General features: G+C 51.2%; 1 protein-coding gene across 1 annotated transcript in view; it reads left to right on the top strand.

Moving 5' to 3' along the window:
* Positions 1–24610, top strand: part of KIAA0232 (KIAA0232 ortholog) — a 50119-nt gene that overhangs the window by 15777 nt on the left and 9732 nt on the right. The window contains exons 3-5 of the mRNA XM_068975081.1: positions 11703–11769; positions 12984–13065; positions 15128–18443. Coding sequence (XP_068831182.1) covers positions 11703–11769; positions 12984–13065; positions 15128–18443 — 3465 coding nt within the window. The remainder of the gene's footprint in view (positions 1–11702; positions 11770–12983; positions 13066–15127; positions 18444–24610) is intronic.

Here is a 24610-nt window from a genome sequence, read left to right on the forward strand (position 1 = left end):
TTTGTTATTGCATTACCTTTTAGCGGCTAAGTTACATTATCCAGTAATATTCCAGTAGCCATCTGGTATGCTCTTTGTTACTGGATGGTTAGCTTGCTCTTAATGTTTTGTTACACTGTCTAGAATATTTTCATGTGTGCTGTTTCCATGTCTCTATTATTTCCTTTGGATACGTTGCTAAAAGTGTGATAACGACTCTAACATTTAAGATCACTATATTTGCTTGATTCATACCTTTTTGGTTGTTTTACTGTAGGATGGTGTTATTGCTCTTTTAACATTTCATGTGAAATATTTCTCCTGTCCTTCAGCAACCTGAAATAGAATGATTTTAGAGTATAATCGCCTATTTGAATTCGTGCTACGAATTCTTACTTTATTGCTCATTATAAGATGTAATCTCTAAGATCATAACTACTTAGAAAATTGTTCTGCTTTTACCACGCTATTTGACCTAGGCGCTCTAGGTGCCTTTATAATACAGAGTTAAAGTCAGAAGATTCCTACAGCGTGTCTATTATAGAGAGGCTTCTGGGCTTCAGAAACTTCCTCCCTAAATTATCTCGTGGTCTGATGTTGGGGTAGCCAGCTTCGCTGCACTTGATAATCCGCATATTCTGTCTGACTGCCGCCTACCATACGTGTCTTTCCAAGCTTGTTCAGCACTCCCCAGCTGTGTGTTCTCGTGCCACTCGGAGCGGTCTGTGGGAGCCTTGTCTGTGCGTTCCCGTCTTCCCTTCTCAGCTGGGTTGGGACTCTTGCATTCCCCTGCTTTGCATCTTCTGGCGCCAGTAGACGGGAAGGTACTGACTGTCTCTCGAGCTGAGTGAACCCCAATCTCTGAAGGAAGAGTTCTGCGTTCACCCTGTCCTCCTCTTTCCTCTCCCTCCCCGCTTCGACTTGGTTAACTTCAGGTTTCTTGAAGCTGTGGCCTCATAGACTGTGGCCTAGGAGGTAGGAAATTGCCGCTCAGGTGGCTGTCTTAGGAACCTTTTTGTTACAGAGCGAAAAAACGTAATGAACCTCGTTTAAGACAAAGTGGACATCCTCGTGAAGGAGACGAGGGTCTCTCACTGAAAATGCCGCCGCCTGAGCTGGGAGCCCAGTGACTGACAGGCAGAGTTACTGTGTCTAATGGCCTACAGAATCTCATCTGCTCCGCTCCCTGTTTCGGGGTCATTCCTCCTCTACCTGAAGTCTGGTACCCAAGCCCGTTCAGTTAGAGGGAGAATCCGACTGGCTGGACTCGGGCCAGTTGTCCACCTTTGGTTTGAAAATCTGCCTCAGGGGGACAGAGCCGCCTGGAGCAGGGGCTGAGTGATAGTAAGCCCTCAGAGAAAAGCGGTGGTTGGACAGTTAACCAAAAAGTGTTTCCTGTGTGACCCTGAAGGGGGTAGTAGATTGGGAAAGGAATTCAGAGTTTTAAAAGGAATTCAAAATGCAGATGGCTTTTAAAAGTGAGAGGTTAGTTCAGGTAAGTTCTCTGGGCAAAATCCAAAGATGCTACTGCTGAGTCATGGCTGGGAGGAAAATCTGAGTAGGGAGTTTCAATCTGGGAAAGGATCTTATTTCTGCTTTGGACCAAAGTTGCTGAGAAATGACTCTAGCCTTTAACTCATGGCGAAGTGGAGCAAAAGATAGGAGCTGAGGTCAGTGGGAGAAGGGGGAGTAGACACAGCTGATGTGCAGGACAGAACCCTGTCCTCCTGCAGCGAGGAGCCGGTGGGGGGTTGGGGGTGCCCACGGGAGCTCGAGGTCAGGCAGAGAAAACAGTGCTTTAGCACTGTTGCTTTAGCCTGGCTGTCGAAGGTGGGGTTTTTGTTTTCAAAATCAATGAAGCATATATGTCTTCTTTCCTTCTCCTTGTATTAAAAACTGTTGCATTGCTTTTTCCTAACAAGGTGTTTTTTTTTTTTTTTTTTCAAATGAAAGTTGGCTGAGGAAGTGGACATGCCAGGCATTCACCAGGAGCTTGGTGTAGGCCGTTTGCAAGTCCCCTGGTTTTTCTTTCTAGAATCTGCCTCATTGGAAAGAAGAGAGCAGAGAAGGCCCTGTGTGGGGAGTTTCCGCACAGACGTCTCCTATTTCGGCCACAGTGTCTGTTGTAGCGGGTGTGTTGTTCCTTCCCCAAGTACCGAGGACGGTGATACTTGCGGTTCTGCGCTTTGCTCGCTCCCACGCGGGTCTAATACCAGCTTCACGCCCTTCTCCGTGCAACTCTGTGTGGTCACTGCAAGCTGATGAGAGCCAGAGCCACTGAAAAGTTTACTGTCTGATCGATTGCAGTGTTAGTGACGTAATCGTGAGACAGGGACATAGGTGATGCTCTCGCTCTGTTAGGTAGGTAGATAGGTAGCGGTGACGTCACGTGTTACATGTGAGATGAGTTCTTGTTTCTTGCCTGTGTGCAAATGTGACCACTGCAGCTGCAGCGCTGGCTGTTCCTGTAAAAGCACGCACCATCTTCAGACTCTCAACTGCATCGTGGTTTACGCAGAACGGTGGCCTTCTCTGACTGCACTTTGCATCCCTGTGATGTGATGCTTGTCCTCATTTAATCCTGGCATCAGGGTGTACCCACACTAGAGCAGGCCCCTGGACCTGCTCCGCTGTGTAGGCATCTGAGAAGAGTCTAAAGCCGTATGCAGGTTCAGTCATGTCAGAACTATGTACACTGGTTGCGGTTTGGCCGCACCGTGAAGATGCGTGAGCCGTTGCTTGCTCCTCCAGGGGACCCTGCTCTGTAATGGACCTTGTTGTTTGTCAGGTCCATCCTGAAACTGCCTTTGCTACGCTCTTCATTCACACATGCAGAGAGCATGGAATTCTGGGTACTCATTGTTGTCTATAACATTTTGCATTCGCTTCGAGTGCAGCTGGTCCCTGGGCCGTAGAGAGGAATGGTGCTGTGACGCGGTGATGGCCACTGGACGTCCCCCAGTGGGCATCTCTCACACGGGTTGTCAGCCTGAGCTGCTGTGGACAAGGGCACGTGCCTGCTGTGGTTAAGTGGACGTGGACCCCCTTTCCCCCTTTCAAGAACATAAAACAGAAAGTTGAACTGTGCCAGTGATTGTTTCTTGAATCCTCAGGTTTGCTTGGTTTTGTTTTCTCTCTGCAGAGTTAGAGCTTTTCGTATTGTTTGGTTTTGTCTTTAATAATTATATTTCTGTTTCATTTTTATTGAGCTACTTAAAACTGAATCAAAGCTAGTATTTCATCTCCCATTTGGTGAATCATTAGGAGATACCAAGGGAACATTTCATGCAAAGATGGGCTCGATAAAGGACAGAAATGGTATGGACCTAACAAAAGCAGAAGATATTAAGAAGAGGTGGCAAGAATACACAGAAGAACTGTACAAAAAGGATCTTCACGACCTGGATAATCACGATGGTGTGATCACTCATCTGGAGCCAGACATCCTGGAATGGGAAGTCAAGTGGGCCTTAGAAAGCATCACTACAAACAAAGCTAGTGGAGGTGATGGAATTCTAGTAGAGCTATTTCAAATCCTGGAAGATGATGCTGTGAAAGCGCTGTACTCAATATGCCAGCAAATTTGGAAAACTCAGCAGTGGCCACAGGACTGGAAAAGGTCAGTTTTCATTCCAGTCCCTAAGAAAGGCAATGCCAAAGAATGCTCAAACTACCACACAATTGCTCTCATCTCACATGCTAGTAAAGTAATGCTCAAAATTCTGCAAGCCAGGCTTCAGCAATACGTGAACCGTGAACTTCCTGATGTTCAAGCTGGTTTTAGAAAAGGCAGAGGAACCAGAGATCAAATTGCCAACATCTGCTGGATCATGGAAAAAGCAAGAGAGTTCCAGAAAAACATCTATTTCTGCTTTATTGACTATGCCAAAGCCTTTGACTGTGTGGATCACAATCAACTGTGGAAAATTCTGAGAGAGATGGGAATACCAGACCACCTGACCTGCCTCTTGAGAAATCTGTATGCAGGTCAGGAAGCAACACTTGGAACTGGACATGGAACAACAGACTGGTTCCAAATAGGAAAAAGAGTACGTCAAGGCTGTATATTGTCACCCTGCTTATTTAACTTCTATGCAGAGTACATCATGAGAAACGCTGGACTGGAAGAAACACAAGCTGGAATCAAGATTGCCAGGAGAAATATCAATAACCTCAGATATGCAGATGACACCACCCTTATGGCAGAAAGTGAAGAGGAGCTAAAAAGCCTCTTGATGAAAGTGAAAGAGGAGAGTGAAAAAGTTGGCTTAAAGCTCAACATTCAGTAAACGAAGATCATGGCATCTGGTCTTATCACTCCATGGGAAATAGATGGAGAAACAGTGGAAACAGTGTCAGACTTTATTTTTTTGGGCTCCAAAAGCACTGCAGATGGTGACTGCAGCCATGAAATTAAAAGACGCTTACTCCTTGGAAGGAAAGTTATGACCAACCTAGGTAGTATATTGAAAAGCAGAGACATTACTTTGCCGACTAAGGTCTGTCTAGTCAAGGCTATGGTTTTTCCTGTGGTCATGTATGGATGTGGGAGTTGGACTGTGAAGAAGGTTGAGTGCCGTAGAATTGATGCTTTTGAACTGTGGTGTTGGAGAAGACTCTTGAGAGTCTCTTGGACTGCAAGGAGATCCAACCAGTCCATTCTGAAGGAGATCAGCCCTGGGATTTCTTTGGAAGGGATGATGCTAAAGCTGAAGCTCCAGTACTTTGGCCACCTCATGTGCAGAGTTGACTTATTGGAAAAGACTTTGATGCTGGGAGGGATTGGGGGCTGGAGGAGAAGGGGACGACAGAGGATGAGATGGCTGGATGGCACCACTGACTCGATGGACGTGAGTCTGAGTGAACTCCGGGAGCTGGTGATTGACAGGGAGGCCTGGCGTGCTGCGATTCATGGGGTCGCAAAGAGTCGGACATGACTGAGCGACTGAACTGAACTGAACTAGGATATTAGAAACTCAACAAGGGCCCTGTTTGGGGAAGAAATAAAATTCGGATGCAATGATCACTTATTGTAAGTTATTTCAGTTAACTTAATTTTGAAAGTAACAGCATGCTGCTTACCCCGGGTCCCTGCCTCGATCTGGTTATTTAAAGAGAAGAGCCTTGTAAAGAATCCGTGTCTTTGGTGCAGTGGAGTCTCATTGCAGTTGCTCATGTTTTCTCAATGAGCTAAGTTCACCAGTGACATTCTTTTTGCCAGTAAAAGTTCGCAGTACATCTCAGTATTTCACATATGTATTATTTATATGCTCTACAGAGATGTGTATTAAAAACACGTAAGATTGTTCATGGTGGTTTACTGTCAGTGTGAATTTTGACCAGGTACATTGTTCCTTTGCCTGCCAGCGTTTGAACCTAATTCATTCTAGATCACCGAGCATCCAATGATAGCTGATACTTACCGAGCCTTCGACATGTGCAAGGCCTGTCTGGGCACTCTGTGTGCCCCGCGAGAGGTGACGCCATGCTCCCTCTACAGGCCAGACCCCCAAGAAGCCAGCGGGTTTTAAAGCTGAGATAGTCCCAGTCTCTGTGTTTCAAAGCCAGCCCTACCCACGGAAGCCCAGGCCTTATCTCCTTGGGCAGAGATGGAGCTGGGCCTTCAAGGAAGCCTATAGGCCCTTATGAGGGCTCCGGCCTTTCCTCGGAGAAGCCTCGAATGTTGGAGAGCTTGGAGCAGAGGAGTAATGCCTGCCTGCTGATAGCATGCTGCTGGCTGCTACGTGAAGAGTGCAGGGGCCGGGTGAGGCCGGGGAGGCTGCCGGGCAGAGGTGGACCCAGAAAGCAGGCGAGAGGCTACTATAGGCGTCCAGAAGGCCCCCGACGGTAAGGCCTGGTTGGATTCTAAATATATTCAGAAGCAGAGCTGACAAGCTCGGGTTTGGGGTGGAGCCGTGGCCCCCAGCCTTTTTGGCACCAGGGAACAGTCTAGCGGAAGACAGTTTTTCCCCCTGATGGGATGCGGGGCAGGGGGAATGGTTCAGGCCGTCCTGTGAGCCATGGGAAGGGCAGATGAAGCTTCGCCCCCCCCGCCCCCCCCCCGCCACCACCTCCTGCTGTGCGGCCCCAGCCCTGGGGGGTGCAACCCCTGCAAGGAGGGCAGAACCAAGGAAGAGAGCCCTGAGCGACTGCAGGAGTGGACGCTTCCCTTACCAAGGAAAGGGAGTTCGGGAAGGAACACTAGCTCTGAGCGGACGGGTATGAATTAAGCCTTGAATGTGAGGTGCCTGGGAGCGAGCCGGCAGAGATCTTGAAAACGCAGTTGGGTACGCGTGTCTGGGGTGCAGGGGCTGGTGGTCTGGGCCAGGAGATCACGTAACAGCCCACCTGATGCTGGTCTGGCCGGGGACTGAGTCTGTGGTCTCGCATGTCTCCAGGGGCTGAGCCGGGGCAGAGGGAGACAGTGGGGAGTGCCGTCCTGGGGATGCCGGGTCTTCTTCTCTCTTTAGGAAAAGGTGAGGGTGTTTATAGGAAATTCCTGAACTCTTAAGCGCTCTCAAACCATCTGAGAGTGAGGGCATGAAAAGAGGCGTAGGGGGGGCTACGGTGTGGAGCCCGGAGCAGTGTTGAGCTCCTGTGGACGTGGCCGGGGAAACACGGAGCTGTGAGCAGGGCTTGAGCCCCCACCTCCCCTCCCTGAGCACGCCCTCTCTGTCTCTCTCTGTGGGTACCGCCACTCAGAACCTGTTGTTCATCTCCTGTGCACGTCCGTATCCTTCTACTGAATGTTCTGTGAGATGGCACCCAAACACGGGACTGTTCTGCTTGTAAACTTGAAATGAACGGTATCACCCTGTTTGTATTTTATAATTTGTTCTTAGTTAACGTTTTGAAAGATTTTATCTATGTTGATCGTATGACCTTACTTCTTTTCACTGCTCACTGTCCGCTGTAACACTTAAAGCTGTTTGTTGCCCAGGTCGTGGCCCTGTCAGGGGTTTCCCAGTTCTGGCCGTGGTAAAGACCACAGCAGGCACTGGTTCTGAGTCCCCATCCTGGGCAGCGCTTTTCCGCAAGGATGTACGCCATCGTCAGCCTGCTGAACTCAAGTCGGCTGTTTTTTCACCATATTTTGGCATCACAGGCTGAGTATCTGATGAAAGCTGTGGACCTCACCGGAAAGATCGTCTTCTCTTACACGCCTCCTTGGCCCGTGGCAGGCTCTTGTCTCCTCCTCTGTAATGCGGACTAGAGAGCACACAGCAGTGAGAGCCAGGGACGAGGCCGTGGGCGGGTGTGTGTCGACGCCCCTGTGTTCAGAGATGGGACTCAGAGCCCTCACGGGAAGGCAGAGGCAGCCTTTTGTGTTCGGGTTTTCTTCTAAAGTTCCTTACCCCTGGGTGTGTTCTCACCGTCGTGACCACGTGTCCCGCTGCTTCCTGTGGCACCGTCTATGTGACACTCACCACGTGCTTGTATGACTCCCCGGCCACCGGAGGGCCTGAGTCTGTGAGCCCTGGTGTACTCTCTCGGCGCTCTCCTTGCTCTCCCGTCTGTTTCTTCCTGAACGGTGCTGTGGGCCAGGCTGGGCCCCGCTGGGTGGCCCCGTGCCGGCCCTGTGTGAGGGGTCAGCCCGTTGGCTGCCCACGGAGCGGGGACCGGACCATCCGGGCTTGCCCTCCTGGCTTGTCCGGTGCCTCCGCAGGGCCGGCTCAGAGCCGAGACCCCCTCTGCACGAGGCTGAGGCTCTGCTGATGGCAGATGGAGCCGGGAGTCAGCACCCCCAGAGGACAGGTATCGCCCCTGCCAGTGTCTTGCCGAGGAGTCCACGCAGACCCGTGGGGTGAGTGCCCGAGACCCAGTCCCCAGTGCACACAGCGAGCGGCTTCCCCCATCCTGTCGGCACTTCTGGAGAGGTAGGAGCCAGGCAGGAGTGCAGCAGCCAGCTCCTCTGCGGGAAAGTATGCGATCCCACATGGAAACCTGGAGCCTGACGGGTGGATCCGCGTGGCTCTCTTCTCCCTGGCTGCCGCAGCTCTGAAGCCTGGGGAGTTCCTCACTGAGGAGAAGGTTGCTGCAGAGGAGAAACAGTCAACTGGCAAGATGGTCTCCTGAAAATCCTGAACGTGATGATGGAAACGAAAGGCTGGAAGAAGGGTGGGAAGGTATAGCTGAGGAAGTCTCCCAGGACGTAGACCCAAAAATGAAACAGCGGTAAATAGAAAAGAGGAGTTAGGGGGCCAGCACAGGAAGTCAGCTTCCCTGGTGGCTCAGAAAGGGTCCGCCTGCAGTGCCGGAGACCCAGGTTCAATGCCGAGGTTGGGACGTTCTCCTTGAGAAGGGAATGGCTACCCAATCCAGCATTCTTGTCTGGAAAATTCTGCTGACAGAGGAGCCTGGTGGGTTACAGTCCATCGCAGAGTCAGACACAACTGAGCAACTAACACGTATGAAGTCGAAATCCCAGCTATTTGGAAGCAGTGTTCTCACCACTTTCCAGATGTGGAAAGTAAGGCTTCAGTAGGAGCATAACTGACGGGCAGTCATGTGGCTAACCCTGGGGTAAACTTCAGACCCGCATCTGTCTGACTCCACCCGCCAGCCCCTGGTCCTGCGTGGGACAGGCAGTTGAGTGTCCTGCGTGTCACGCCTGTCAGTGAACACGGTCGGTGTGGGGCTGTCCGTCCAGCACTTAGGGGCTGTCCAGTCTAAAAAGGTTCTCTGTAAAAGGTTAGCCTTTGAGATGATTAGCTTAGCCACAGAAACCTTTGTGGAGAGGAGGGATAACCAGGCAGGACAAGTCAAGGCCACCTTTGTTTCTTGATGCTAAAGATTAAAATCCTTAGCTAAGAAGGATGGGAGGAGAGGAGGAAGAAGCACCGTGCTGTGGGGTGAGAGATGATCGAAACCAATGGAAAAGCTTTCCCAGAAGCAGGGGGACGGTACGTCTCTGAGGGTCTGGCCGGGGGCTCCGTCATCCCGGAAGTGCCCCGGGTCCACCCTCTAGCCTGGGGGGAGTGAAGGCAGCAGGGGCCGCACTGTGCGGTCCAGGCAGGACCCATAGGACCTTGCGTTCTCTGGATCAGGTGTGTTTCTCTTTCTTAATCGCCCAACCTCAAACTCAGAGCAAAAACCCCAAGGTGCTGGAAAAAGCGATGAATCCAAAAATGAGACTCTGAGAAATGAAAGTCAGATCCACTGTCTAGAGATGGCACCAGTGTTTGTGTGGCTTGACGTGACAGGCACGCCCACCTTGGTTTCCTCTCGGGAACCTTGAGATGGGGGTGTTCAGAGACAAGGAGCGGGCCTGCACTCGGGGACCCAGGCCCAGGTCCATTGCTCCGGGCTGTTTCCTGAGACGTGGGAGTTAGTGGAGTGTAAGCTCCACAGGGATGAGGGGCTCATCTCGCAGGCTGTTCTGAGTGAGGGAGGAATAAACGAGTGAACGGTCGTTACGGAAGATGGCCTCCCGGACCTCTCCTGGAAAGCACCAGGCTCTGTGTGTGGTTTCCCAGTGTAAAGATTTGGATACTGTAACTTGCATTTTAGAGTGATCCTATGGTCTGCAGAGAAATTTTTCATGTTGGTTTGATATTGGGAGGTAAATGGGTATTATCCATCTTGCAGCCGGAAAAGTGGTTCTTGAGTTAAATGGTAGAATGTTAGTGTTTTGTTTTTTTTTCATCTACAGCGTTTTTCTCCCTTTGAGTTATCCCTAAAGCATGAATATAATATACTTCTTCTTCCTTAAAATGCTGTAGGCTCTAGGTGTTCTTGAATGCCCTTGTGGATATGCTATGCTATTAAAATATGATAATTAAAATTATCTAGTTAATATAATTGGGAAGAAGGATAAGATTTCTCATTAGCAGCACCAAATCCACGCTTCAGAATCTCCTGCTGGGAGATGACAGGGTCCAGTACAGCTTTTGACACCCTTTATGTCTCTCAGTGTGCTCATGTGATAATCCAGTGGTCTTATGATTGTGTGTGTGTGTGCGTGTGCATGTGTGTGTGTGTGTCTGTGTGTGAAAGCGTAGTTAGGATGCTGCAGGAATCAAGGAAGGAAGACAGGCCTGATGGGAGTGCCTATCCCTTGTGGAGCACGCATGTTGCTTCTCTCCCATTTGCACATGAGAGCAAATGGAAATACTCCTAAGCTGCATTACTGTCCAGAGCAACTGAATTTTACAGTTGCTTGGAAGGACTTTCCAAGACAAAGCAAAAAAGCGAGCAGCGTCCGGTGACTGTTGTCACGACTGGCCCGTGGAGGACAGTACATGCCCGCCGGCTCAGAGCCCTGACTGGAGTGGAATAAGCGATCCCTCGGGCTCGGTGTTCGGCACTGGAGGCTGGCGCTGGGTTTAGAAACGGCGACACAGGCTTGCTGTACTGAAGAGCAGCGTGCCGCCGGCGGTCAGCTGACACTGGTGTTAGGTTCATGGACCGGAGGAAATGGAATAAAGCGGCCATACTCACCCCACCTTGAACACTATGGTAAGCGAGTCCCCCGGTGGAATTGTGTAGCTGGGGCTGTGTATATTATGACTTAGTCCCTGCCGTGGTTTCTAGGGCTTCTTCAGGAAAGGTCAGCTCTGTCCTGGCCCGTTTTCCTTTTCTCCTTCTGTCCTGTCTCCTGTCAAAAGCTGTGCTGTGATGTGGATAGCGTGTAACTTAATCAGTGTGTACAATTAGCCGTTCTCATTGTGATCCTTCTCGCTGCTCAGACTGTGTGACTGTGCGGTTTCTCTTTTAGGATATCTCTAATGCTCGTGCTGAGTCATTTTGAGGGAAGCAAATGGGGTAACGTTCTATTTTTAGCTCCTCTAGGCCCGGCGGGGGCGAAGGGCAGTGGAGTCCTGTGCGTCCGCTCAGGTCATGCCCACCTAGAGGGACTCGGTTCCAGTTTAAGTAGGACTTTTCAGCTGCTTAGTAAATGCGGAGCTCCTGGGAAATGCGTTCAGTTTTCCGGTACCTTGTGAAAGGTCGTTGCCTTTTCCTCCCTTGAGAGAGAGAATTTTAAAAGTTTGAAAGTCTGCGCAGTGAAAGGTTTGCTCATGCCTGTTTGCATCATCCATTTTTCCGTCGAGTGAGGCTCTTATTCTCCCCCGACCCTCCCACCAATTTCCGACTCTTTCACGCCCTCTCCTTAAATTTTGCCCTGATTCTGTCCAGAGGCCACTACCCTATCCATGACCCGTGCAGTGCAGCTTTCACATCTCTTCACAGTGATGACATATGTTTTCCATCTGCTCTTTCTGTTCCAGTTATGAGTGTTCACTTTAAAAGAGAAAAAAAGAAAAAGAAATCACCTGTTTTCTTTAGACCGTGAACCGCTAAGAGGACCAGAAGGCAGTTTTTGTGATTTTAATTTGTATTGAGCCTGGTACAAGCCCTTTGCTCACACAGATGTTACAGATGTTGAATAATGTTTTTTTGATAGTGACAGACTCTTAGCTGTAAGACAGGCATTTAGGTCCTGAGGCTCCCCCATGAGCAAGCTGCTGTACCCCCAGGAAGACAGAGCCACTCTAGGAGTCTCATAAGTGTTTTTACATTCTATCAGCAAGTGCTGGTAAATATGCTTTATTAGTAAACTATGTCTACTGGATTGAATCTACTCTTATGTTCATTTAAATATAGAAAATGTATTTCTTTTGAAACATGAAAGATTTGTAAAGCTTTCCTGTTAAGACAACAGCGTACAAACAGCTTGACTCTTCCATACCTGGCACTCACCGTGTGCGTTTCTGTCCCCACAGAGCTCTGGCATTGAGACTTTAGTGGAGGAGCTCTGCTCCAGGCTGAAGGACCTGCAGAGCCAGCAAGGTGAGAGTGCTGTCCCTGTGGGCTGTCCACGTCCACCACGCAGGGCACAGGTTTCAGAACCAATCGGAAAGAAAGAGCACGGAACCACAGTCTTCGTGCCCAGCGTGTCGCCGGGCCGGTGTCCTGCCCCGTCTTTGGCTGTGGAAGGCTGCTGGTCAGCCCATGGCCATCCTCTGCAGAGAGGTCCCTGCTCTCAGAGGAGTGGCTTCATCTGCCGGAGCACTCCTGGAGAGGAGATGAAGCTCTGGATCTGGAGCAGTCATCTCTTGTCTTTCCATCCTCCCCCTGCTTCCCATCATCCCACACTAACACTCACCCATGTGGCAGCGAGGCCTGCAGAGGTGTGTGACCTGCCATTTCAGGGTTGCCACAGGAACTTCTGCCGTGAGGCTTGACTGTTTTGGGAAGGCAGACTCGACAGGCCCATCGAGTCGTTGTCATCTGTGAACTCTCACAGCTTCTTTCCCCAGCGTTTCTGCAGGCCCATAGAATGAGAATTACCTGTTAAGGGTCTTTCTTTTGCTTGTCCCCTTCATGGTCATCTTGCTGCGTGCCCCCAAGTCTTGAGCCTTTTTAAAGGCACAGTTTGTTTCTAATCTGAGAGTAGGATCGTGAGCTAAGAGTTGAAACACAGCCCTTGCTCCCCTACATGCTAAGTAACAGAGCTAATTGTAGGAACTTCCTTTACATATCAGTTTTAATCAGGAAGAGGCGATATAAAGTCCGTGAGTGCGGAATCATGTGAGAAAGTATTTTTGGAATCCAAACAGATGTTCTGTCCTTTCGGTGTAATTAATAAGCACCCAGGGGATTTCAGTCTCGTAACTAAGTGCCTCTAGCGTGCTCTGTCTGTGATGAGGTCAGAGATCTCAGCCCAGTGTGAATGTGGCTGAGCAGAGTTTGCCCTGGCTCACTGAAGAAAGAGGTTTCTTTCTTTTTGGCCATGCCACGGAGCATTTGGGATCTTAGTTCCTTGGCCAGGGATTGAACCCACACCCTTTGCATTGGAAGCATGGAGTCTTAACCCCTGGACCGCTAGGGAAGTCCCTGAAGAAATAGATTTCTATTAAGAAGATAAACTGGTGTAGAGTTCTTCTTAAGCCACAGAAGCCTGTGTAATTTCTGATTAAATTTACCTGAGAAACTTTTAAAAACACAAGCATTTACCGACTTGATACAAGACAAATCGTTCTGAATTCTTGTTTCCTTAACAGAAGAGAAGATTCACAAGAAGTTAGAGGGGTCTCCCTCTCCAGAGGCAGAATTATCGCCCACAGCGAAGGATCAAGTGGAAATGTACGTCAGACTGTGTTCCGTGATCAAGTCGCAGTAATGACTGCCCTGCTGCATGGTTTACAGGTTTAGTTTGCCATCTGCGGTTTAGTTTGCTATTTTGTAACTCAGGAATCTATTGAGCGCTTACTGTGTGCCTGACACAGAGAACTCAAAGGTGAATAAGATGGTCTTATCTTTTTTTCACACACATTGAATCAATATTTGTGAAACTGATAAAATGAACAAGTTTATTATTTATGGTCCGTTCATACATGACCTTTGAAATTCAATGCCAGTCCTTTAAGCCAGCTGTGGGAATTACGATTGTCTTTGTTTTACACATAAGGAAGCCAGCTTCCCACTGCTGATTACTGAGGGAATGTGGGCAAGCCATGAACCCGTGTCAGACTTGTTTGCTGAAGATGCTTTTCCGCTTTCTTCATAAATGGTTTATATTTAAATTGGCCGCATTGTAAGCAGACTTCCTTATCATATGTGTCATTGGAATCTTCCAAACTTGTAAATCTTAAGCGGAAAGCAGGATGTCATTGGTTGTGTGGTGTGTGCTGTCCGGTGTGGTGGCGTGCGCTGTCCAGCGTGGCGGCGTGCGCTGTCTGGCGTGGTGGCGTGTGCTGTCTGGTGTGGCGTGTGCTGTCCGGCGTGGGTGCGTCCTGACCCCCAGAGTCCAAAGATTTCATATAAAAAAGAATGTAAAGCATTACGTTAGCATTTTTACTATTGAGTAAATGTAAAATGATCATGTGGATATATTCGGCTAAGTAAAATACACTGTGGAACTTAATTTCACTTGTTTCTTCTTACGCTTCTAACGGGATTCCGAGAACGTTAAGAATGATTTACAGAGCCCACAGTAGGCTTCCGTCAGACAGCGTGGTGTAGGCTGAGGAGGAGAGTCCAGCGCAGGCCCTTGAGAACCCGGCCCTGCATCACTCCGTGTGTGACCTTGACTGGCCTCCGCAGTGGCAGTCCTCGCTCTGGCAGCCAGTCTGGCTCTCCCGAGTCTTCCTTGGCCAGTCTAGTCCGTCTCGCTCTGAAACCTTCTGGGGCTACCAGTTTCCTAGCAAACCGAAGCCCTGCTTCCAAGCCCTCCGACGCCAGCCTCCTGGTTTCCCACCCGTGTTGCAGGAGCCACTCTCCCGAGGCGTGGGGCGGGTGTCTTCGTATCCTCACCCCGGTTCCCACGCCGCACAGCTGGCGAACCAGACCGCAGCGTGCCTGGAGCATCAGGCTCAGGTGTGGTCCACCTCGTCTGATTGTTCCGGGCCTCGCCAGCATCCATCCCCTTTCCCGAACCCTTGAATCCCACGATCGCTGCCACTTCTGACGGCCTGCTTAGCCAGCTGGGCGTCGCAGTGGCTTCTGAGAAGGAGACACAGTGACAGCGATTCGTTGTGCATGTTAATTCCTCCCCTCTTCACAGCTCTGTGAGGTAGGTACTGTGGTCAGCCCGTTTTCTAGGCCGCAGGTTTAGGACCTGTGCCTAAGGTCACGGAGCTGGCAGATAGCAGGGTGAGGACTCAGGCTCAGGGAGTGTGGCTTCAGAGCGCCTGCTCGCAACTACTCTGCTCTCCAGCTCTTCACCTGCATGTTTCTAGCGCGTGCGCCAGCCTTGCGAGAGAAGCCACGGTACCCCCATTTTCCAGGTGAGGAAGCGGCCCGTGGCCCTGCACGAGTAGCCTGACCTCACAAGCAAAGGAAGTGAGCCAAGATTCACGTCCAGACATTCCTTATCAGAATATTAGCATTCTTTCCACAGCATCCCATTTGTACTTTGTGACTTTACGAAAATCCAAAGTTTACAGTCCTCAGCTTAACATATTCTCCAAGTATTCCTGGAGTGCTTATCTCGGTGTTGAACTTTGAAGGTGCTTGATCCACGGACCTAAGTTTAAAGGTTTTACTGTATTGTCAGTTTTTTAAGTTGCTAACTCATGGATGGCGTGTAAAAACACTGACTCTGTTGAAATGAAATGCCCCATTTCTCAGGTGGGTGATGCTGTGTTACTATACTGGATGACGTCTTGAGCGCCCACTTTTGAAATCTCTTGCTTGTTTTTTTCAGGTACTATGAAGCGTTTCCACCGCTGTCCGAGAAGCCAGTTTGCCTGCAGGAAATCATGACCGTGTGGAACAAGTCCGCAGTCGGCTCCTACTCGAGCTCGTCCTCCTCGTCCACAGCCCCTCCAGCCAGCACAGACACGCCCTCCCCCAAGGACTGCAACAGCGAAGGCGAGGTCATCCGGGAGAGAAGCGGCGACGCGCCGCCCGCCAGCCTGCACGAGAGAACGCAGAGCGGCCGCAGCCACAGCGAGAAGGAGAACAGGTTCAGGAACGGGCCCGGCGAAGAGCGGCCCGCGCCGCCGCCGCCGTCCAAGAAGCAGAGCCGGCACCGGCCAGACGGGAAGCCGCGCCCGCGCTCCTGGTCCTCTGGCTCCAGCGAAGCCGGCTCGAGCTCCAGCGGGAACCAGGGGGAGCCCAAGGCGTCCGCGAAGTGCGTGAAGTTGAGGCACAAGGTGCGGGAGATCCGGAACAAGAAAGGTGCGCGCAGCGGGCAGAGCCGGCTCTCGCTGAAGCGCGGCGAGAAGGCAGAGAGAAGCCCACACGCCGCCGGGAGCAGCAGCAGCAGCGGCGGCGGCGGTGGCGGCTCCTTCCGACAGCTGTGCAAGCGGGGCAAGCGGCCGCTGAAGGAGCTGGGCAGGAAGGAGGCGGGGGGCGCCGAGGGCAGAGACCTGTTCCTGGAGAGCAGGACGGACAGGGAGTACAAGGAGGAGCCGCTGTGGTACACCGAGCCCATCGCCGAGTACTTCGTCCCTCTGAGCAGAAAAAGCAAGCTGGAGACCACGTACCGCAACAGGCAAGACGCCGGCGACGCGACCTCAGCGGCTGTGGAGGAGCTGTCCGAGTCAGTGCACGGCCTCTGCATCAGCAACAATAATATTCATAAAACATACCTCGCAGCAGGTACTTTCATCGATGGCCATTTTGTAGAAATGCCTGCAGTCATAAATGAGGATATCGACCTCGCTGGGACCTCATTCTGTCCTCTGCCAGAGGACGACAAATACTTGGATGATATTCATCTGTCAGAATTAACACACTTCTACGAAGTGGATATTGACCAATCCATGTTGGATCCTGGTGCCTCAGAAACCACGCAAGGAGAAAGTCGGATTTTAAATATGATTCGACAAAAAAGCAAAGAGAAGACAGATTTTGAGGCAGAATGTTGCATAGTGTTAGATGGAATGGAGTTGCAAGGGGAACGTGCAATATGGGCAGACTGTACCAGCTCTGTGGGCGCTGAGGGCTTTCTCCTGCAAGACCTTGGCAGCCTGGCCCAGTTCTGGGAGTGCTGTTCGTCCAGCTCTGGCGATGCCGACGGGGAGAGTTTTGCGGGAGACTCCCCAGTTCGACTCTCCCCGACCTTAGACAGCACAGTGCTCAATCCGCATTTGCTGGCCGGCAATCAAGAGCTCTTTTCAGATATTAATGAAGGATCTGGTATAAACTCCTGTTTTTCAGTGTTTGAAGTGCAATGCAGTAATTCTGTTTTACCATTTTCTTTTGAAACACTCAACTTGGGAAATGAAAATACAGATTCTAGTGCTAACATGCTTGGGAAAACACAGTCTAGATTACTAATATGGACCAAAAATAGTGCCTTTGAAGAAAATGAACACTGTTCTAATCTTTCAACAAGAACTTGCAGTCCGTGGTCCCATTCAGAAGAAACACGTTCAGACAATGAGACGTTAAATATCCAGTTTGAAGAATCCACACAGTTTAACGCAGAGGATATTAATTATGTAGTTCCTAGAGTCTCATCCAATTATGTAGATGAAGAACTCCTAGATTTTTTGCAGGATGAAACTTGCCAGCAAAACAGTAGGACTTTAGGAGAAATCCCAACGTTAGTTTTCCAAAAAAAATCTAAACTAGAATCTATCTGTGGTATTCAGCTAGAACAAAAAACAGAGAACAAAGCCTTCGAAACTACGCAAGTGTGTGGTGAAGGCAGTCCGCGTGGAGATGGCTACAGCTCAGGGGTTATGAAAGACATTTGGACAAAGATGGCAGATAGAAATTCTGCAGCTCTGCTAGAAATAGAAAGCGTTGATGATGAGTTGTTTCCGACAGATGTAAATAACTACTGCTGCTGTTTGGATGCTGAGGCTCCAATGGAGCCCCTCCAGGAGCCGAGCAAGGCCGTGCAGAGATCAGAATACCATCTGTGGGAGGGCCAGAAAGAGACCCTGGAGAAGAGAGCCTTTGCGTCCGGCGAGCTGTCCAAGGTGGATGGCGGGGACTACACCACCCCCTCGAAACCTTGGGACGTGGCCCAAGACAAAGAGAACTCATTCATCCTGGGAGGAGTTTATGGGGAGCTCAAAACCTTTAACAGCGATGGGGGGTGGGCAGTCGTACCGCCCAGTCACGCCAAAGGGAGCTTGCTGCAGTGTGCCGCTTCCGATGTGGTGACCATAGCGGGGACAGATGTCTTTATGACCCCCGGAAACAGCTTCGCTCCTGGCCACAGGCAGTTATGGAAGCCCTTTGTGTCCTTCGAACAGAGCGACCAGCCGAAGAGCGGGGAAAACGGATTGAATAAGGGATTTTCCTTCATCTTCCATGAAGACTTACTAGGAGCTTGTGGCAACTTTCAAGTTGAAGACCCTGGACTCGAGTATCCCTTCTCTTCCTTTGACTTAAGCAATCCATTTTCACAGGTTCTCCACGTAGAGTGTTCCTTTGAACCCGAAGGGATTGCGTCTTTCAGTCCAAGCTTCAAACCGAAATCAATCCTCTGCTCCGATTCCGACAGCGAAGTTTTCCACCCCAGGATATGCGACGTCGACAGGACGCAGTACCGGGCTATCCGGATCTCCCCCAGGACTCACTTTCGCCCCATCTCTGCATCTGAACTCTCCCCCGGAGGAGGAAGCGAGTCAGAATTTGAATCCGAGAGAGACGAAGCAAATGTTCCCATTCCTTCTCAAGTCGACGCATTCGAAGATGCACAGGCAGATCTCACACCGCTGGAAGAGGACGCAGAGACAGAAGGCCATTACTATGGGAAGTCCGAGCTTGAGTCTGGGAAGTTCCTCCCCAGGCTAAAGAAGTCTGGGATGGAGAAGAGTGCCCAGACGTCCCTGGATTCCCAGGAGGAGTCGGCCGGGGTCCTGCCGGCAGGAGAGCGGAGCCCGTGTCTGGAGTGCAGCATGAGCGGGCCTCTGGAGACCGGCCTGGAAAGCCCAGAAGCAAACTGTAAGATAATGGCACAGTGTGAGGAAGAGACTAACCATCCCTGCAGCTGCAGAGCAGGCTGCCAGCTCCCTGCTTATGAAGATAATCCAGTTTCTTCAGGACAGCTGGAAGAGGTATGTGTCAGTGGGGATTGGTACTTGGTGAAAGGATTTGATCAGACTGTAAGAGCAGCCATTTCAGGCAAAGAAAAGATAGGGTTAAATTATTGGGAGTTTACCTGGAATGTCTTAAAACTTAGCATCCTTGGATTTGATGTTTATCAATTTGAACTAGACAGTTGACATTTTTAAATAAATCAGAGTATGAGGTGTTTCTGAGTGGTCTTAACATGCGTGTGCTATGCTTAAAGCAAAGCTATCACAACTGATGAATCCAGAAATGGCTGTTCACTCTTCAGAAGGCCCCTTGCTCCTCAGAAATGGCGGCGAAGGGTTTCTTGAAGTAGGAAGCCTGTCTGACTGTCTCTGCAACACTGATTAGTTTATTAAAAGTTACATTTTACATGTAAGATAAATTACATCTCTGTAGAATTCTCTGAAGTTTTTTGTGGTACATGTAGCAATGAACCCTCTATACAAATGTAACAAATAACTTCCATAGATCCCCTGCAGGTGTACCCATGCTTATTATGAAGTATGTATTCCTGAAGTTACCTGAACTGTATGGGTCAGTCTATCAAATGAGGTTAATAGGAATAGTTTTGTTAATGGAGTCATTGTACCATTTGTTATTGCTGAGAAGTTATCTGAGGTTAAACTGTACAAGAAGTAACAGTGAAGGTTCCAAGGAGAAGCCTGTGGCTCTGCCCGCCCCCATCCCTTTTCCAGGGGCAGCTATTTAAAAAGTCAGGTGGAGGTGTCGATAAGTCAGGCCACCTGTGGCTGGAGAGCAGCTGGGTCATCCCTTCCTCGCCTCCGTCGTCCTGCATGCTCCGCCCGCCTGCCTTCACGTGGCTCCGTCCAGCTGGACCCACGAGGCGCCCCTCCCTCCCACGTCCCCCATTCCTCGCTGCTCCAGAAATCACTTCTCATTCCTTTTAATTTTCATGTGCTTGATGCCTTTCCTCTTAGTTGCATTTGCCATTTTTCCTGAGTCAACGGTGTCCTTTCTTTGTTAAGTTGTGAGCTCCTCATGGATTCAGGTGACATCTCATTTGTGTCCGGTCAGTGCCTAGGTGAGGCCGTAAGTGCAGGTAGTGGTGGGAAGTCCCCACAGCAACCCAAGAATCTCTCTGAGGCTCTTGCCTGGGGATCTTTAGCCACAAATTGAATCCCGCCGAAACCCTGACATCTGAGCTGCTCAGGATGGCAAAAGAGTATAACGCTGTCAGCCTTCATCTGTTTGCTGGTCACCCCACTTTTCATCCTTAAAAGTTCCCTCATGTACTTGGTGTCTCGCCTGGCACCAGATGGAGCAGGAAGAAAAAGAGTGAGAGCGAGTCTGCGTCACAGCCACCACCACAGGCCTCCACCTCCTGGTGTGTCGGCGTCTCTGTGTGTTATCAGAGCTCTGGCTTGTCTGACACGTCTGTTCAGTTCAGTCGCTCAGTCGTGTCTGACTCTCTGCAACCCCATGGACTGCAGCATGCTAGGCCTCCCTGTCCATCACCAACTCCCGGAGTTCACTCAAACTCATGTCCGTTGGGTCGGTGATGCCATCCAACCCTCTCATCCTCTGTTGTCCTGCCTTCTCCTCCTGCCTTCGATCTTTCCCAGCAAACCTGACAGGTCTGGGGCGCCAGCTAAGTCCTCAGAGGACCCTCGCCGTCGCCAGTCCTCTCAGTCCTGATCTCTCAGCATCGTTGCCTGCAGCTCCCACCCCGTAGCTTCATCTGAGCTGCAGAAAGGTTGAGGGTGGCCCGAAAGGCCCCAGTCTGGGGCCAGGATCTTGCCTCTTCACTCTCATGCTGCCTGTCCATCTCAGAGATCTCCAGCCAGGTCATCTTCCCCCCACTTCCCTGAGTGAGGGCAGTCTTTGCAGAGGGCAGGGCTCTGTTTTTTTTTAAAGTCACTAGTTGCCCGTCTGTTTTAGAGCACAGGTGGTCTAGAATGTAGGATTTCTGATAGAATTGGTACCCAGGAGCATGAATTAACGATCCTTTTCAAAAGGTTAGTTGAGTTCAGTTCAGCAAACATTTATTAAACACTCACCCGTCCTGGGCGCATCCCTGCGGCAGGTGCCCTGAGTGAACCAGAGGCTGTCCTTGTCCTGGGAGAATTCAGCCTGGTCCTGAAGACCAGTCTGCGAGCAGCTGACTTGTTCTCCGTCGCGCAGGGCATTCTCTGCTGTGGTTCCAATTCGGGCGCTCCAGGAGGGCGTGTCTGTGGCGTACCAGTCCCCTGCTAGCCGCGAGTGTGAGTCCCAGCGTGTTGCCTCTGAGGACCCTGCATGCTTGTGGAAGCACATACGTGTTCACGTATGTTCTACTTTTTTTTTTGTCCGACCTTTTTTCTTTTTTGACTGAAATGACACTTTATTTAGAATCACCCTTCTTTATTTCCTGCATATTATTTCTGCATATTCTGCATTTTCTCCATCATTTGGAGGTACTATAATTTCCTAGCTGGTTCCTTCCATTTGAAGGTATTTACGTGTGTGAGTCACTCAGCCGTGTCCAACTCTTTGTGACCTCACGGACTGTAGCCCGCTGGGCTTCTCTGCCCGTGGAATTACCAGGCAAGAACACTGGAGTGGATTGCAATTCCCTTCTCCAGAGGAGCTTCCCAACCCAGGGATCGAACCCTGGTCTCCTGCATTGCAGGCAGATTCTTTACTGATTGAGCTACAAGGAAGTCCTTTGAGGGTGTTCGGGCCCACATAATTTGAGGTGGCAGGGGTGACGGCCTGTGGAGGGTGAACACAGGAGGCGTGGGAACCCAAGGAGGACCGACCCAGCCTGCTAGTGTGGAGGAGGCTGGTGCACAGACCTGAATATGAGGGCGGAAGGGAGGAGGCGGGGCAGGCCAGGCAGCAGCAGCAGCAGTCGCACAGGTGAGCATCTCCCCTGTGCAGGGTGGCAGCCAGCACGTGGTCGTGGCAGCTGAGGTGTGAGGGAAAGGTGAGGACAGGTGAGGAGCTGTGTGCCTCAGTGCCCAGCTCTGCGTGGCCTTGTGGCAGGAGTGTCCGCTCTGTCGTCTGCTCGATGGCTGACTCCCTGTCGTGCCCTCGAAGGCCCAGAGCAGCAGCAAGGGGCTTCGTCGTGCCTCCAGGAGTTTGCAGTCCAGCAGGGGAAGGCGTTCCTTGGGACAGGCAGCAGTGCCGTGGGGGTCAGGGGCTCTGACGAGCGGAGGGTGTGAGGGCCCAGCCCACCTGCGCCAGATGCGGTGCCCTCCATTGCCACCAGCCCCCTACCAAATGCCAGCAGTGATGTTCCCCACCCCTCCCCGGGACGGCTCAGGGCACGTGGGCGCGGAGGGTGGGCCACCTGCCCCGGATCCCTGCGTGACGGAGAGCCGGAGTTCCTTCTACCACCACGCACTTCCCGGCCAGCAAGGAGGACTAGGACAGCCGTGGCCCTGCTGGGCGCTCTGGTGCAGGGCGTCTCTTCACTTCCTCTTCCTTTCGTGACGTGAATAAGGGGAGCTGGCTGGGACCCAGGGCACTATTCAGCACTGTTCACAGAACAGAACCCAGGGCGGGGCCCCGGACTCAAGTCTGGTCACCAGATGCAGGGGTATTCAGTGCAGATTTAAAGCAGCGAGCATTTACCCAGCTTTGATCTCCTGAAGAAGTACTGACCCTTACATCTCCTGCTACAGGTGTTTTCGATTAGGCTTTCTGGGTAGTGTTCGAGTCTTCCCTCTTTACTGTCCTTCATCCGTCGCACGTTTGTTAAGAGCCACTCTGGGCACTGCTCTGGGTGCTGGGTATAAAGCACCAGAGAGAGAGAGGTCTGCATCCTTGGAGGTACATTCCGTAAGCAGCGTGAAGCTACACGTACGTTAGAGCACTTGTGCCACGGGAAGGCAGGGCGGATGTGGGCGTGGCAGGATGGGGGTGCTCAGTGTGCCGCAGTGGACCCGAGAGTCAGAGGGGTCCAGGTAGCCAGTGAGCCTGGAGGGGAGGGAGCGGAGCTGAGACAGAGCTGCCGGGAGCGCCCAGGGCCATGCCCCATTCTGTTCTCCATCTCCTTCAGCCTGTCTTCATCCTTTTCATGCTCAGCCACTGCAGAAGGTGAATTAATACATTAAGTAGACATTAGTCAAGCAAGGCCTCCTGGTCATCTTTGGCGTGCAGGCTTCAACGCTGGAAATAGCTAAGTGGAAAGATGTCATAACGTAATGCATATTCACTGACCACGTATTCAGTGTAAACAAAACAGGAGAAATAAGTCCTCGCCATTGGAATTGATACTCGAAGGAAGGATGCAGAAAAAAAAACTTAAAGACAATGGCAGAAACTGCACGACGCAACTAACGGTGGTCTCCTCAGGGACCATCAGGGTCTCCGGCCGGGAGGGGAGCTTCTCTCAAGGCCAGCGGCCGTGGCGTCCCCGCTCTGTGCCAGCCCTTCTCCTGGAGGGGTGCCCGTCAGCGAGACGCAGCTCCTGCCCTTGCACTCGCTGTCCGGTCGGCTTGTGTCTGTCTCATCTCCTCCTGTCCTTGCTGCCCAGCCACCTGTCTGCCCCTTGGCGCCCCCAGCCTGCTCTTCCCCACCTGTCCTGCCCGTCCTGACGGGTCCTGTCCCTTTTCCTGCTCTTCACCCCACGCCCTGAATCCGGGAGGGGATTAAAGGAGAAGCAGTCCAGCTGCGCCCACCTGAATGAATACTCGATCGTTCCACAGCCGCCCTAGGTGTTTTTCTTTCACAGGTAGGGGCTGGTTACCTTTGAACCCATCGCCCCTCGGTAGTGCCTTGGGTGACGGAGACACGTTTGTCCAGGGAGCCGTCCTTAGCGCTGAGGATCTGCATGCAGACAGGTGTGCCCTGCAGAGAAGGCCGAGGCTTTCCAGCGAGGCCTTCCGGTCCTGTGAGCTGCATGCCCACTGCAGGAATCATCACCTTGAATTAACCGCAGCCCTGGCACATTGCTGGCTTCATTTGCATTAGGCCCGGCCTCATCGGTGCAGTTCACCTTGGTGTCTGCTTGTCTAATAGCTTTCTAATCGTTATTGTTGGAATACACCGCAAGAGAGAATGGTGGCGGTTGAGTGGCTGCTCTGGGTGGACAGAACGAAATCCTCTTCAGTTTCTGATTGAAGAGTGTTTCTGAGAAGTTAAACGAAAATCAGGAGCTGACATATATTTCCCGTTTAGCTTAATAAACACACATTCCTGAGTCCAAAAAGGTTTTGATAAGGTGATTTACGTTGTTTGTTCAGAATAAATAAAATCCTATCAGAATTGAAAAGCATCGGTTGCTGAAACAGATCAGGGTCTAAGCTTGTGATGAAACGTCTTCTGAAACAAAGGCCTGTGGAGCGTCCACAGAGCATGCGCATCGACCCAGCAGGCCCTTGTTGAGGCTGTGAGGGGCCATGGGAGGTGTGGAGATGCCCAAAGCGGGCCTCACCCTGGAGGGCCTGGTGTCAGGCTGAGCAGGAAAGGAGCGGGGGGGGGGGGGTTGCCCTGTCCCCAGCATCCCAGGGTGCACCCGTGGTGGCCACAGCTGGCCCCGCCCAGGATGGTGGGCAGGTCCTGCTGGAGCTCAAGACCTCTGCCAGTGAAGGGTGGGGCCTGGGCTTGGACTTGGTCCCCCTCCCCGGCATGGGCAGCTTCCGCTGTGCCAGGGCCTGGGGCCTGCACAGGATGTGGGGTCTCTCCCGTGCTCCAGAGTCCCGCTTTCCTCTTGTTTCCATGTACGTTTCCTGTTTTGAAGCTGAATTACTGTCCGTTTGGTTATTTGGTTTTAGTCTCAGCTTCCTTCTGGTTCTCACTGAAGCAGATCATTGCTGTAAAGACCATTAGGTTGGTATTGCTTCTTTGACTCCCTCCTGCCTGAGTGTGTGAAGGAGAAGAGAGTCCTGCCCACACTTGAGTGGGGAGAAGGGGCTCAGGGCCACACACACACACCCCCAACCCCCACTAGCTCTGCTGTTCCAGGATCTGGAAACTTGCTCTCCTCAAGGCTATTTCCTGTTGTTTTTGTCTTGTGGTAATCTTGTTGTATTTTTCGTATTCCATTTCCAGTGTCAGTGCTTTTTTTAAGAAAAACTTCCTTTATGTGCTGTGAACGTGGCTTTTTTTTTGTTCACCTTGTCTAGTAGAACAGTGAAAGTGAAAGTCGCTCAGTCGTGTCTGACTCTGCGACTTCAGAGACTATACAGTCCGTGGAGTTCTC

This window comes from Capricornis sumatraensis, chromosome 7 (assembly GCF_032405125.1).
Source record: "Capricornis sumatraensis isolate serow.1 chromosome 7, serow.2, whole genome shotgun sequence".
Classification (NCBI taxonomy): Eukaryota; Metazoa; Chordata; class Mammalia; order Artiodactyla; family Bovidae; genus Capricornis; species Capricornis sumatraensis.